Source organism: Eulemur rufifrons, chromosome 7 (assembly GCF_041146395.1).
Source record: "Eulemur rufifrons isolate Redbay chromosome 7, OSU_ERuf_1, whole genome shotgun sequence".
NCBI lineage: Eukaryota > Metazoa > Chordata > Mammalia > Primates > Lemuridae > Eulemur > Eulemur rufifrons.
This window is the reverse complement of record NC_090989.1, coordinates 125,987,820-126,002,175: the sequence shown is the minus strand read 5'-3', so window position 1 is coordinate 126,002,175 and position 14,356 is coordinate 125,987,820. Positions and strand designations below refer to the sequence as shown.

The 14,356-nt window shown below is 47.2% G+C and overlaps 1 protein-coding gene across 2 annotated transcripts in view; it reads left to right on the top strand.

The window, feature by feature from the left end:
* Window positions 1-14,356, top strand: part of RFTN1 (raftlin, lipid raft linker 1) — a 193,741-nt gene that overhangs the window by 94,102 nt on the left and 85,283 nt on the right. For both annotated transcript variants that reach the window (XM_069473278.1, XM_069473279.1), the window contains exon 4: window positions 5,278-5,386. In XM_069473278.1, the coding sequence (XP_069329379.1) occupies window positions 5,278-5,386 (109 nt within the window). The remainder of the gene's footprint in view (window positions 1-5,277; window positions 5,387-14,356) is intronic.

Below are 14,356 nucleotides of genomic sequence, written 5' to 3'. Positions count from 1 at the left end.
TGAGTAAAAGCCTCTGTCTTCACTGTGGCCTGGAAGGTCTACATTATCTAGTCCTCCGTAGGCATCTAACTTTGTCTCCTGCACTTTGTCCTTCTTCCTGGAGCTCCGGCTGCAGAGCTTCTGTGCATGGCCCTAGCTTAGGGCCTTACAGAGCCCGTTCCCTCTGCCTGGAGAACTTGTGTCCTGGGTATTAGCATGGCTGACCCCCTTATCTCCTATAAGTCTTTGGAATACCAAATTTCACCTTCTCAATGAGTCCGTCCTGACCGCCCTCATTAAAACTGCAACTGCCTCCTTCCCATTCTCCTTACCCTGCTCTGATTCTTCTTCCTTTAACACTTCCCACTGTTGAACATACTCTGTTAGGTGTTCATGCATGTCTGTTGTTTATTGTCTTTCTCGTATTAGATTGTTAGCTCCATGAGGGCAGATATTTTGTCACTTCCGTCTATCAATTAATGCTAAAGAATAGTGCCAGACACAGAGTAGTAGTGTGATCCATATTTACTGAATGAATAGTTATGAACTGTGAAAAGTGCTAGGAAGGAAAAGTAAAGAACACAGTTACAGATGATCATAACAGATGAGTAGCAGTTGATATTTGTTGAGCCTGGATCTTGTGCCACTCCTTCTGCTAAGGGCTTTACACATTTCTTTCCTGTTTAATCCTTACAATGATGTTAAGAAATAGCTAGTTATAATATTTCCATTTAATAGTGAAAGAAACTAAGGCACAGAAAGTTTAAGTAGATTGCCCAAAGGCTCAGAGCTGGTAAATGACCCACCTCTAGTTAGCTCTAGAACCTGTGGCTTCTAACTAACAAACCTAGTGGAATGTACCAACTTGGCAATAGTGATGGGGAAGCATATTTCATTGTTAGCCATGCTATTCTCAGAGTGCCTTTATTTAAGTGGAGAGTGTTTGGTGTTAATTTTTAGATAAGGTAGGCTGGGAGGTTTTCGCTGGTAGTTAACACTGTATCTCCAGAAATGCATTCTGTGTCCTTCTTTTTTCTCAGTGTTTAAACCCAGATCTCTCTGTCCTTTCCAGAAGTGGAAGCCATCTGAGGAAGTTTGGTGGTTTCCCATGTTCTTTTCCAGGATGATTTGATGACATGGCCTTTTGGGAACCATAACTGGTATTTCCCCAACCCTACAGGAGGGTGGCAAGTGCCTGCTCAGCTGAGAGTTTCAGGCTGATGTTTGCTCCTTAGAAACTTGATTGTAGAATATTTATCCCTTGTCCTGTAGTCCCTTCGATGTCCAAGTCATGGCCCCTGGAGGTCACTTCTCGAAGTCTACTTTTGTCTCCCAGGGTGGTCTCTGCTCTCAAGGACACAGAAAACTCCTCACCCAACAGAGGCTGCTGTCAGGTGTCTGACTGGATCGTGTGGGCCTGGGCCTACGCCTGGCCAACAGTGAGTAGCTTGTTGTGAGCATGAAGCTGCCATCTTCCTTTTCGGGAACTGTACTAGTTTTCTTTTTTTTTTTTTAAAAAATATTAGTGTTCTATGCTCTGTAATAAATTATGACAAACTTAGTGGCTCAAAACAACATGCATTTATTATCTCTCAGTTTCTGTAGCTTATCTGGGTTCTCTGCTTCTGGATCTCATCGGGCAGCAATCCAGGTGCTGGCTGGGGCTGTGGTATCATCAGAGGCTCAACCGAGGCAAGATCTGCTTCCTGGCTCCCTCAGGTTATTGGCAGTCGTAGGACTTCCATCCCCCTTTTCTTGCAGCTGTTGCCAGGGGCTGTTCACAGTTCCTTGCCATATGACTCTCTAACATGACCGCTTCCTTCTTCACCGCCAGTAACAGGGTCTCTTGTTCCAGTCTGCTCATATGTCTTAAAACATAATACAACATAATGCAATCATAGGAGTGATCCCCATCACCACTACCACATTCTGTTGAGTAGAAGCAAGTCACAGGTCCAGATTGTACAAAGATGTGAACATCAGGAGGTGGGGGTCATTGCAGTGATGAACACACAGCAACCATGGTCCCCCACCTCCAGTGCTGAGCAGCCCAGAAACTCCCTCTGGCTGCCCTGCAGGCAAGCTTTGCTAGTGGATTCCATGCTGTTTTTCATAGGATTAGTGGCAGGGAGAGAGTTTCTGTGTGACTGTGCCCTCCACCCAGCTCTTGCCTCTGTCAGGCTGTAGCGGCACCCTCACAGAGTGCCAACCTCCAAGCTCGGCAGCCGTCCTCGGAGGGTTCAGGGATCCTTACCACCCCCTCTCCCCTTAGCCATTCTTCAGTGTTATAATCCTTTTGTTAGGTAGACAGCGAGAGGCCTCCGGCTCCCCCAGGAACAGGCACAAGCACCCCCCTTGAGATAACCACCACATGAGGAGGGAGGAGGAATGCACTGCTAATCAGAACTCAGCAGATAACCCAAAAGCAGCTGGGATTCCTGGAAGAAGAAATTCCTGGAAATCCAAGCAGTGCAGGCACACTAGGGTCCTGAAGATGACCAAAAGTAACCTTGGGACAATTATCTTGTCATTAGCATAAATCTGCATTGCAGCTGCCCCCCTCCCCCACTGCTTTCAGAGAGGCTCACAGGAAATCCGCATGCATAGTAAGACTCAGATTATATAACTAACATCAAGGTGATGCATTAAGCCATGCCTGCGGGGGTGGGAGGGTGGTGTCCAACCCAGACTATAAAGTGAAAACTTTAGTTAACAGTCAGTTCTTCTGTAGCAACAGGGACCCGTTTGCTATCTGTGGCGAAGGTATTTTGCTTTTGCTCAATAAACTCTGCTTCTGCCTTGTTTGGCCATGGGTATGTGTTGTCATTCTTCGACAAGAGTGCACCAAGAACAAAGGACAGACTGCTGACCTGCTATGGTCTGGCAGTTAGGACTCCCGGTTTTTACCCAGGTGGCCTGGGTTCAACTCCCCATGTGGGAACAGGATTGTGACCTGACACTTTCATTCTAGATTGTGGAGCTAATTCCTAAAGGCAAGGGGAAAGCGTATTACTGGCTCATCTATTCCCCCAATATGCACTGAATTTGCTTTTCCTGGAAACAGTAGGCTGAGATGTAATTTTTCATGGTTCATCTAGAAAATTCGTAATGCCTATTTTTCTTGATCTTTTGCACTCCTTTCAGTTCAGTTGTAACTGAGTTAATTATTTGATGAAATGAACCAGAGCTTCCTTTCTTGTTATAGAACTTCTTGTTGCAGAACCAAAGATGGTTCTTGTTAGGTCCTGTACTAAAAATTATTCCTTATGAATTGATCTGGGCTATGAGTTGCTTATGGACATACCACATCACATCACACCCTTACAGTCATCATGTTGTACTGAGTAGATACAGCGTTGACTTATTTTAAATGACTACAATTTTTCAATCTAATCATTTAAAATCTCAGTGGGTATTTATAAATAACCTCATACAGTCTGACGTTAATCTCCATGTGACAGAGCAGCTGGGCTTTTACATTTTAGAACTCCCTGAAATTTTGTTTGTTTGTTTGAGACCTCACGTAATACACATGACAGTTGTCTTGACTAAGTCTTCTCTTTCAAAAGTCTGGAATCTTCTACCTTAGTTGCTCTTAATATGCCTTTTGTTTGGGGGGGAGGTGATGAGAACATGAATCTAGTCTCTAACTAAGTTTTAAGGCAAGAAGCCTAGGGTTCAGAATCGGTTTATTCTTTTGGAATTAGTTTATTCCAGGCTTACCAATTTGGAATCAGTTTATTCTTTTACATTTCAAATGTATGCGCCTCAGTACCCTACACCTGAAAGGATATGTGAGAGGGAAATAAAAATAAAAATAAGCTATTCAAGTTTGCTTACCAAATCACAGCTGCACACCTGGGGAAAACCAAATCCTTTTTTTTTTTTTACTTTTAATTTTCATGTAAATCATACCCAGATGGTTAATGGTAGCATAAGTTATTTTTAATGCTATATAAGAATCTTATAAATTCATTACAAAATATTATAGCAAATATGCACTTAGAAACTGTTCGGTGAGATATATGTGTCTCAGGGGGTCAGTGTGACAGTGTCCACTTGAAGGATTTTCTGGCCAGACCTTCTGTCACAGGGGCTGGCAGGGGCCCCTCTTTGGTAGAGCAGCCCAGAAAGTGGGCCGGGAGGGCCCTGCTCACTCCCCAGCTAGTGCGGAGTGACTGTGTCTGTGGTGTGAGCCCGGGACAAAGAGCCCAGAGCCCTGGTCACTAATTTCCGCTCCCCACCACCAGCCTCCCGCAAGAGAGAGCACGTTCCGCCAGCCCTTAGCTGCAGTTCCCCTTCTTGTTGCCTTTCGCCTGGCTGGACCAAGGAATCCCCTTCCATTTCTGCCAACCACCTGGCTTCCAGGAGTTGCCTAGACCCAGGTTCGTGTCATACAGGAGCCCTGCCAAGGAATGGCTGTGAGGTGGTAGAATTTCCTTTTGGTGACCACTTGCTGCTGGTCCTCCAGAGTGAGCACGGCTTTGCTCTGTGTCATACCACAGGCAGGTCTACGTGGCAGCAACACGGAAAGCAGCCCCCCATCTGCGTGTGGAGATGGCGGGGCATGCTGGGAAGTTCCACGTTGACTGCAAGACTGCAGGCCTTTACCTCAGACAGCCCTTCATAGCCACTCTGTTTTCCCAGAATTTCTAACGCCTAGTTGCCTGGTAGTCTTTCTTTAATGCATCTTTCATTTTGATAGATTTTGCTAGGTTGCCCTCTGTAGGGGTTGAACCCTTTTAAAGTCTTTAAAAAATTAATTTTTAATTTTCTAAGTGATATATGAATGTATTCTCTTCATTTAAAAATGAAAAAAATTAGAGATTATAGCTAAAGTCACTTTCGATCACCACTACTCCCACCCCACTGTCACCCCCATCCCCGCCAGTTCCCACACAGGCCCTCCCTATCTCCCACAGGTAACTGCTGTTACTGGTTTAGTGCACATTTTACTAGTTCTTTTTCTATGCCCTGGCGGGTGTACACCAATGGGAAATGGAGATCCCTGGAGTTTCTGTGTGCGTGTGTTGTTTGACTATGGTATGAGCCCTATTTTACTAAACCTATCATTCTGTAATAATACATTTTATATGACACTGTCTTGGAGGCCTTTCTATGACATAGATCTATATATATTACTTGAGTTTACCATAAATTATTTTTCAACAGTGCCTTTTTGGCAGTTACTGTCAGGAAGGAATTTGGGGCTTCATTAAACATCTAGTGGTTCTTTTTAAAAATATATATTGTGCAAAATTTTAATCTTTGTGTGGGTGTGCTTTTCTTTCTCTTCAGATCTCAGAAAACTGATCTTCACAGTGAAGGCTACATCTTGGAATTAGATTGCTGTTCCTCCTTAGACCACCTGACGGACCAAAAAATCATCCCAGAGTTCATTAAGAAGGTGAGCACTGCAGTCAGGACACAATTGGACAGGGTCGCAGGGTGTTGACTTTAGTGAATGGACAGGGGAGCTGGCTTAGGGCAGATCAGCCGCACACGAGAGGCTGTGGCAAGAACCATGACCTAAACCTTTGGGCCGCCCCACGGGGGAGCAGCCCCTCCACAGTTGATTCTGGAACAAGGTGGCTTCACTCACGCCCCCAGGCTGGTGGGACCCTGGATCCTGTCATTTAGGACTAGAATGACGTTAACAGCTGACAGGCCAGCAGGCCTACTGCCAGGACTCTTCTCGAACCCTCTAGATGGGGTGAGCCCTCAGATCCCGCCCTCCGTTGTCTATGGGTCTTCATAGCCATGGGCCCCCTCCCTCTCCCAGCATGGGAGCATGCCAGAGTCCTGCGGCCACAGGCATGCAGTTGTTCCAGGGAAAATTGCCTAGTTGCAGAGAATTCATATCTGCCCAGAAATGTGTCTGGTTTTGAACTTTTCTTCGTGCCATCTGAGGTTTCTTGCCTAATTGTAGGGTCCACTTGAATTTCAATGTGACATTTACTACCGAGGGAATGTCCTTGCCCCGAACTGGAGCTGAGCTCATTGCTTGATGTTTTTCTTGTTCTCCGTTATCCGGTCTTCCAACGTAATTGGCAATTCCCCACCCTGTACAGGTGATTGTGATTTGTTTGAGGTCCAGTCAGGCAGTCAGGGAATTCATTAATAAATGTCATCAACGGTCAACTTGGGCCAGGAATAATACTAGGTGCTGGGATATAAGAACAAAATAGCACGGCCCCTCCCTTGAGATGGCAGACCGTGCTGGGCAGGGTGAGCTTAACCAGGCAGGGAGCAGCTGGGGCTGAGGTACAGAAGGACTTCGGGGGTGCAGCTCCACCTGCACTGGGCAGGTTGGGGAGCCCTCCCAGCAGGGAACAGCATATGTGAGGGCCTGAGGCAGGAGGGAGCAGATGGAACCCAAGGAGTGTCAGAGGGGAGCGAGGGGTGAGAGAAGGGGCCAGAGAGAGCCAGACTGAGTTGTAAAAGCAATAGGAAGCCGCCAAGAGGACTTTGCAGAAGAGGGAAATGATTAGAGTGTCCCTTTAAAGGACATTTGTATCCTTCTTGCCTCCCTGCAACATTTACTAAGTGTTCAGGCCCCCGAGGCCCTGGGAATAGCTTCTCAGGCATGGTAGAAGCCAAGAGCCGTAGACTAGGGTCAGATGATCTCTTAGGTCAAAATGTCTGGTGATTCTCCTAGGATGATGGAGGCTCTTTCTACTCTGGTAGAATTCAGATCATTATTTAAGAATTGGGAAGAAAGTAGTTTTTGTTTACACATGCATAAACCTGAGAACACGTGTGTTTTTATAACCTGTGTAGATATCTATAGGGACATCTTCTTTGGATTGCAACAGATAAAATACTCTAGTTAGTTTGGGTAGGGACATCCTAGAGGTGGAATTTACCCCCTGATAGGAATACTGGGGAAAAAATAATTTTAGAAATGGTTTTGTAATTAACACTCAGATACTTGGAATATTTGAGGTAAGTAAGAAAACAAAGGGATGAGGCTCTGTCCTTTCCCTTATATGTGCTCTTTTAAAAACACATGATTTGGTGCCTTTGTCCCAAATAAACTAGATCATTGTATGACTGACTCATTGCATTGGGCCCATCTCGGGTGTTCGGGAAACACAGCCTGATTGTGGGCTATTCAGTTGTTGTGTATTCTGTAGTACCCAAGTGGACGTGGACATCTGTCTAACAGATGATAACCTCAAACTTAGGGTTTTATGCCCTGAGGGTCATTAGCTAGTTTTTATTTAACTTTTTTACTTGTATCCCGGCATTCTTTTTTCCCCACTGATTATGAATGTGTGTGCACCTTAGTATCTGATGATTTATTTGACAATGTGTTAAATAAATAGTTGATGTATGCTCATTTTATATTTGTATAGTAAGTCCTCACTTAACGTCATGGTTAATAAGTGGAATGATGTATGGCAGGTCCTCAGTGTGGTTTCATTCAACGTTGTTTCATTATAACTTTTGTTTTGTTTTGTTTTTTTGAGACAGGGTCTTGCTCGGTGGCCCTGGGTATAGTGCAGTATCGTCATCATAGCTCACTGCAACCTCTAACTTCTGGGCTCAAGCGATCCTTCTGCCTCAGCCTCCCGAGTAGCTGGAACTACAGGCATATGCCACTGAGCCCCTGTATAATGATGAGGGGAAAAAAAAATTGGTTTAGTTATTTGTTGTTTCACAGTTACAGTTTCCAAGAACCTATAGACAACATTAAGTAAAGGCTTACTATATAAGAATTCTGTTTTTAACATTTTGAAAGTGATATACTTTAAAGCCCACCATATCATCCTGCTCTTGCCATAGCCTTGGTTCTTCAAATAAAAATTACTGGACCCAGATGGACTAGAGTGGCAGGACTGAAATTTCTGACCTGGATTTTGTCTCCGGATGTGTGTCCCACAGTCTCTCATCTCTGTTCCTCTAAACAGAAAGGTGGTTTATGGTCATCCCGCCTTGGAGGAGCCAGGTGTGATGAAGTTGTCCCACCATCACCCCCTACCATCAGTGGATGAGGGCTGGACTTGGAAGGACCCAGCATTTCTGGCTGTTGGTGATGCAGCTGCCATGAACAACCAGGAGAGGAGGGACAAAACAATGGGACTAGGCCCCCTTCCCTCTGCTCCTCTGTTGTGTTGCTGGGTGTGATTTCTAGAGAAAACCCCACCTCTATGTTCAAAAAGCAGGGGGTCCTTGAATGGCCCTCTCCAGGGTCCATGGCTATTCCAACTGATGCCAGAATTTTACAAGTGTGTAAATTTTTCTGTCATCATATAGGCAGAAGACCACAGGTGCTTCCCAGTAAGAAGTATACTGAAAACCATTTGTGTTTTTTCATTGTAAATATGTAATGAATAGCCTGGGCCCTATTTCTATACATGTAATAGTGACACTTGTTAATTGCCATTCAGTTAGGCCAAGATGAATCTGTGTCACTGGTTGCTACAGCTTGCAGTCATTACTTTTTTATCTAGGTCATTATTTTGTGTGAAATAATGGCTCCTGTTCCTATGACAAGTAGATTTGTCTTAGGATGAGATGGTAATTAACTCATTTTGTCATTGTACCATCACACAGGGTAAGCTCATATCCTTCTGTGCATATTAGAATTGAACTCAAACCGATTGGAATTTTTTTTATAAGAACAATGCCCTAGTATTATTTTTCCACCAAATGTTTTAAATTAGCAGAACCTCTGGATAGAGGACATAGATAGGAGGAGAGAGAAGAGATTTTATTATTTCCCTCAATTAGGAAAAACAGAGTCATTTGGGGCTGTGTCACATAAAATTACCAGAAGAGGTGTAATTTGCGGCCCCTGCCCGTCGTGACTTTTCAGAGGCTGAAGGAGCTGTGTAAAGACGACTCCGTCTGTTCAGCATGGTCTTCAGATTTCTCTGAGCGCTTTGGCCAGTCCAGTGAAATCCGGGTTACTCCTCTTTGTTTTTGCCTGCTGTGTCTTGCTGTGCTCCACCCAAGTGGCCCTTATGTAAATTAACCAAGGGCCACAGAACATTTGAAATGCAGTTATGGGCAGACTTGGAGAGACTAGAGCCAGGTCCTAGAGCCAAGTGCTCAAGGGATGAAGAGTTTTGAGGCTGTGGGAGGGACGAGGTGCTGCCAGAATTCTTTTGGGACAAGGGCTCGGTGCATCAGGTACATCAGGAACCTACCTATGTGGCTGGCAGATCCGTGGGGCCCTCTGGGATTTCCCATTATTCAGAGTTCCCGCAGATTGTAAAGAAGGCAGAGTGGTACAGAATGAAGAGCCTCGGTGCCCATTTTCAAATTGCTGTACATTCTTTGGCGTTTCTTGGGAGAGCACTTACATTTTGGAAACCACTTTTAAGTTTTTAGAGTCGTTGCGCTTGTTTTTCTGGTGTGTGCTTGACAATCTTTCCATTCGAGGGGCCAGACTGGCAGTGATATCTCCCTTCTAGACACAAGGAAACTGAGCTTGGAGCAGCTGAGGGCTTTGCCCAAGGCATGGGACTGCTAAATGAGGGAGCCTGGGTCGGACCCTCCATAGGAGGGGCACTCGAGTGGGCAGCAAGGGACTTTGGAGCGGTGAGAAGGTTCTTTGGCCAGGTGGGCTGGGGAGGGCTGTGGGGAGGTGTGGTGGGAATGAGGGCTCTGCAAAGTGAGGGACTGAGGAGGCTGAGGGCGAGGCGGGCGGTGCCATTGCAGGTGGGGACAGGAGCATGGAATGAAGGCCAAGGCTAAGGAAGAGCCAAGTCCTGTTTGGCTCGAGTGTGGGATGGACAAAGGCAGGAAGCCTGTTCATGGTAGGGTTCTTTTGATTACATGGAGCAGAGCCCTACTCAAACGAGCTCAAGTGTGTCAGGCAGGTGTACCTTAAGGGTGCAGAGAATAGCATGGAGTCCCAGGGCAGAAATACAAAAAAAAGAAAAAAACAAAGATTGGTCTCTCTCTCTCTCTCTCTGATATGCTGCTGGCCCATATTTATGTATCTACATGTTTATTTAAGTTTAAAATGAGGTTTTAGTGCACAGAGGGAATCTCCCTTATGTGCCAGCCAGTGCTGTGCTGAAGCACTTTATGTGCACTATACCCTGAACCCTCCTCGCACCCCTGTGAAGGCTTCTCCCCATTTGACAGCTGAGGACAGAGAAACTATGCAGATTTCCCGAAGGTATAACTGAACGGAAGAACTGGAATCCAGACCCAGCGACCGCATCCATGCCCATTTGGCCATGCTGCCTCTTCTGCATAGCTTGTCTCTGCGGGGACCAACACTGAGGTCGGGCTCGGGAGGCAGTGGGCGTGACCTGTGTCTGGCACGGAGCTGGGTTTGGCAGTGCCTTGAGGGCCTCCCCTCAATGGAGACTGGGGCTCCAGGCCTTGCTGCCCAGGTTCTCCTGATGGAAGGGGCCTCATCCTGCTGGGGGTGGGGGGAAGCCACACTCCCTGGGCCAGGCAAGACTTGGGAGCCTTTGCCCTTGGGCCCTCAGCTCTGGGCTCTATTCCTGAGATTCACTCCCTTTTATGGTGGAGCTATGGGCGCTGGCATAATCCATGTTTGCCTTACACCGGGCCGCTGGGCCTTTAGAATGAAGGCAGTTGAGGAGGACAGGGCAGACCCCTGCCTGGCCCTGTGGGGGCAGGAGGCCCAGTCAGATACTCAGTGGCCTGGGTTAAACTAGGTGCACTGCCCTTCAGAAAACAGAATGATGCTGCTTATGCTTTAACCTAAAGAAAGGAACCTGACAGATTATTAAAACCCCAATGGCTCCTTTTAATGAAACAGAATATCCTAGATTTCCAGGATGATGAAACTTTGCCTGTGGTATATAAATGACTCATCATTCACTTTCCGGCTGATTGTTGAGTATTCAGAGCCTCATTTCTACAAGTGCGGTGCAGAGAGTCTAATTTTAATTAGTGCAAGATGCCGATGCAGAATGAAAAGAAAATTATGTTAAAAAGGCTTCCCTGTCCTCACTGCACCCCCACCCACCCCCAAACTAAGAGAATGGTGACATTTAAAAGAGGCAAGTCTGGTGAGGGCGGGGCATGGGGGAGCAGTGAAGGCACAAAATGGGGTGTCATCCCAGCAGTGAGTGTGCCCTCGGTGTGGAAGACCATGAGCTGGGGGCCGGGGATGTCCTGCTCACTGCTCTGTCTTCAGGACTTAATAAATATTTGTTGAGTTAGTGAATGAATTAAAAGAGAAATTCAGAGGGAGAATCATTAAAACTTTGTGTCACCGAGGGGAAAAGAGGAGACTGAGATGACATTCGGGTACCTCAGGTGTGAGGTGGGGTCATTTGTGAGGACGGGGAACACACAGCATGGGGAGCCATGGGGGGCAGAGGTAATGAGAGTGGTGATGGTCCTGTAGAGACGGAGGGGTTGGGGACACTCAGGGGACATTCCAGAAGGCAGCTGTGGTTGTTGGGCTGGAACTGATGAGGAGATGCGCTGTGTGAGGGGCACTCAGAGGCCCTCAGGGGCCAGGCAGGGAAGGACAGCGAGGAAGCCGTCACGTGGGTGGGCAGTACCACTTGGCATCAGCTCCTTGCAGCCTGATCGGATATGGCCCCAGTATCACAAGATCTGTTGTTTGGTTGAGCGGTTGGTTTGCTTTGTTTTAGAGAAGTTAAAATGTTTCTGTTTTCTTGTGAAGTTTCTTGGTTTTTCAAGGTGAGCAAATGTATCTATTTGGAAGACTGTAGGATCTAGACCAGCATGTCTCAAACTCTCTGTGGTGCGGGACCTGTTTTCTCCCAATTCGCTACCGAGGGATACGGGTGTAAAATCCAGAGAAGAGTAGAAAGGAAGAACTTTTACAAAGTAGGGGGAGAATGGAAAAGTGTGACGTTACAGATTCTGTGGGAAGATCACGCTTCAAGAAGAGATTGGAGAATAGTATCTAAAGCAGGGAAGAGGTCAGGTCGGAGGGGAACACTGGGTTTGGCCACCAGAGTCCCCTGAAAAATCTTCAAGAGCCACTGTTGTGGTGTGGAACGGGCAGAGGCCTTCCCGCTGTGAGTTTAAGAGTGAATGTCTTTAGAAGGAGAGAGAGGGAGTGGTTTGTTTTATTAATAAATAGGAAGCTTGAGCAGGTGTCAAAGCTGCAAGTCACCAGTACAGTGGGGAAAGCCAGTGGACCTGAGAGGTGATAAAAGATGGAGGCAGGTGTGGCTGGGGCGGGCCTCAGACGCCGTCGGCCTCCCTCTGAGGCTGGGGGAGGCGGGAGAGGAAGGTTACAGGCTTAGATGTTCCTAGTGCAGGAAAAATGCAGAGCTGCTGCCTGGAGGCCGCTGTTTTCTTATGAAGTTCCTCTCCCACCCTGGCCTCCCTTGATCCTCTGTCCTCCTGCTATTTTTATTGGCCCGTGATCTTCCTGTTCTGTCCAGGGAGGTTAGCTGAAGTTAATTTAGGCCTGAGGGAAGGGAGGGGGTCATCTGCTTGTCTTGATCACTCCCCAAAAAAGGAGCTACATTCTTGTGCTTCATTTTTTCCCCCTGCAGGAATCCACAAGCCAGTACTGGTGGGTTAGGCTTCGCTCACGTCTCTTTGAACAGATCTTTGAGGGCCTGCTGTGTGGTCGTGTCTGGGAATACTGTATGAGCTGGCCCAGGGAACGCCCCTGGTCCCATGAAACCTAGAGTCCAGCTGAGGACACAGACTCTGGAGCAGATAGGCACACGATGGATGTGTGACCACAAACAGGTGTGCGCTCTCAGGTGGAACACAGCAAGGGCCCCGCTCCAGGCTGGCAGCGCCCAGGGAGTGCTCCAGGAAGAAGTGTTTGCACTGAGATCTGGGGCCAGCAGGGGAGGGACGTGGAGGTAGTGGGCACTGAAGCAGCTTGCACAAGGGCTATGGGGTGGGAGGGAGCATGTTTGAGGGACAGAAAGGAGGACACTGTGTAGCTTACCTGCAGAGGACAGAAGGGCGAGTGAAAGGGGATGGGGCTGGAGGGTGAGCCAGGGTGACAGAGCGGAGTCCACAGGCCTCTATCCTAAGTGCAGTGGAAAGCCATCGGGGGGTTTAGGAGCAGCTGGAGAATGATTCCAAATTTACATTTTGGAAAAATCCAAGTGGCTACAGGGGAGCTTCTGGATTGGGGACGGGCGTGGATGTACTTAAGACCCTGTTGGAGTAGTTGTTGGGGATGCCTAGAGATTGTAGCTCAGCCTCGGTGGAGAGGCAGTGAGTTTAGGGAATATTGAGCCAGGCAGACCACCAGAGTTGTGTCTGGATGGGGAGACGAGGCGTGGTGGAGCAGGAGGGGACTGGGATGGTTTGGATTGTGCAGCTGGATGAATGGGGTTCTTTGCTGAGATAAGGGCGACTGCAGGACAGGCGTGGTTTCTGTGATTCCAGGGCTCAGGCAGAGGGCTGGGCTGGAGATGCTGGCTGGCGGATGGTAGCCGAAACCAAGGTCATGGAACAATCGCCCAGGAAGAAAGGGAGGGTGTGAAGGAAGAAGGCCTAGGGCTGAGCCCTGGGAATTCCAGAATTTACTGCTGAGCAGAGAAAAGAGACAGAAAGTCCGTGGCGAGAGAGATTGGAGGGAAACTAGGAAAGTGTAGGTGATGGAGGCCATGGGAAGAGGGTTTTCAGCAGGGACGAGTTGTCTACCCTGTCGGTGCCCCTAAGGCGAATGTCAGAAACAGCCATTGCTACAGTGGCCTTGAAGTCACTGGCAACCTCTGTGGAAACTGTTTTGGTGGCCTCTCCCCTCCCAGTAGATATTTTTGCAAGGCCTGGTCCAACATGTCTTTGAGTTACAATGAAAAACCACTGCCCTTCACCCCATACAACTCGTGTGTGTTCCTGTCTTATTGCTAGGGTGGTTCTGGGGTTGGTTCTATTTATTTATTTTTTTCATTTTAAAATTTAAGATGTTCTTTTTTTCCATGAGTTTGCTGAATTATCTAATTTGTTCTCCTTAGTGTCATTTTTTATGAAGCAACTGAATTTTAATATCTGACCAGGAGATTAGAACTTACCCGTGTAAAACACAGCAATTTTATGTAATTTTTAGCATTTGGAGCACACATCACGTAAATAATAATAAAAGAAATTATAGTTAAATAAAAAAAGTAATTTGGTATCCCTAAATATGTCACTGAGATGTGCACAGACCAGAGGATTGGCCTGTTCTTGGCTCTGTGGACAGCCCACGGAGGTAAGGCTGCGCTGCTTTGTGGTCTCTGCAGAGAAATTGCCTCAAAATTGAGGAAACAGAAACTATTGTAGAGGCCGGTGGAGCAGGTAGGTGACTAGAGGAGAAGCAGAAAGTAAACCGAGGAGGGTGGCCGCTCTGTGCCCGGGAATGCTTTGCTCCAGGGAGAAATTAGGCCTGGGTAGAACACGGTCAACTCAGGGTGACTTCCCAGCCACCCGGGATGTCCCCTCCGTT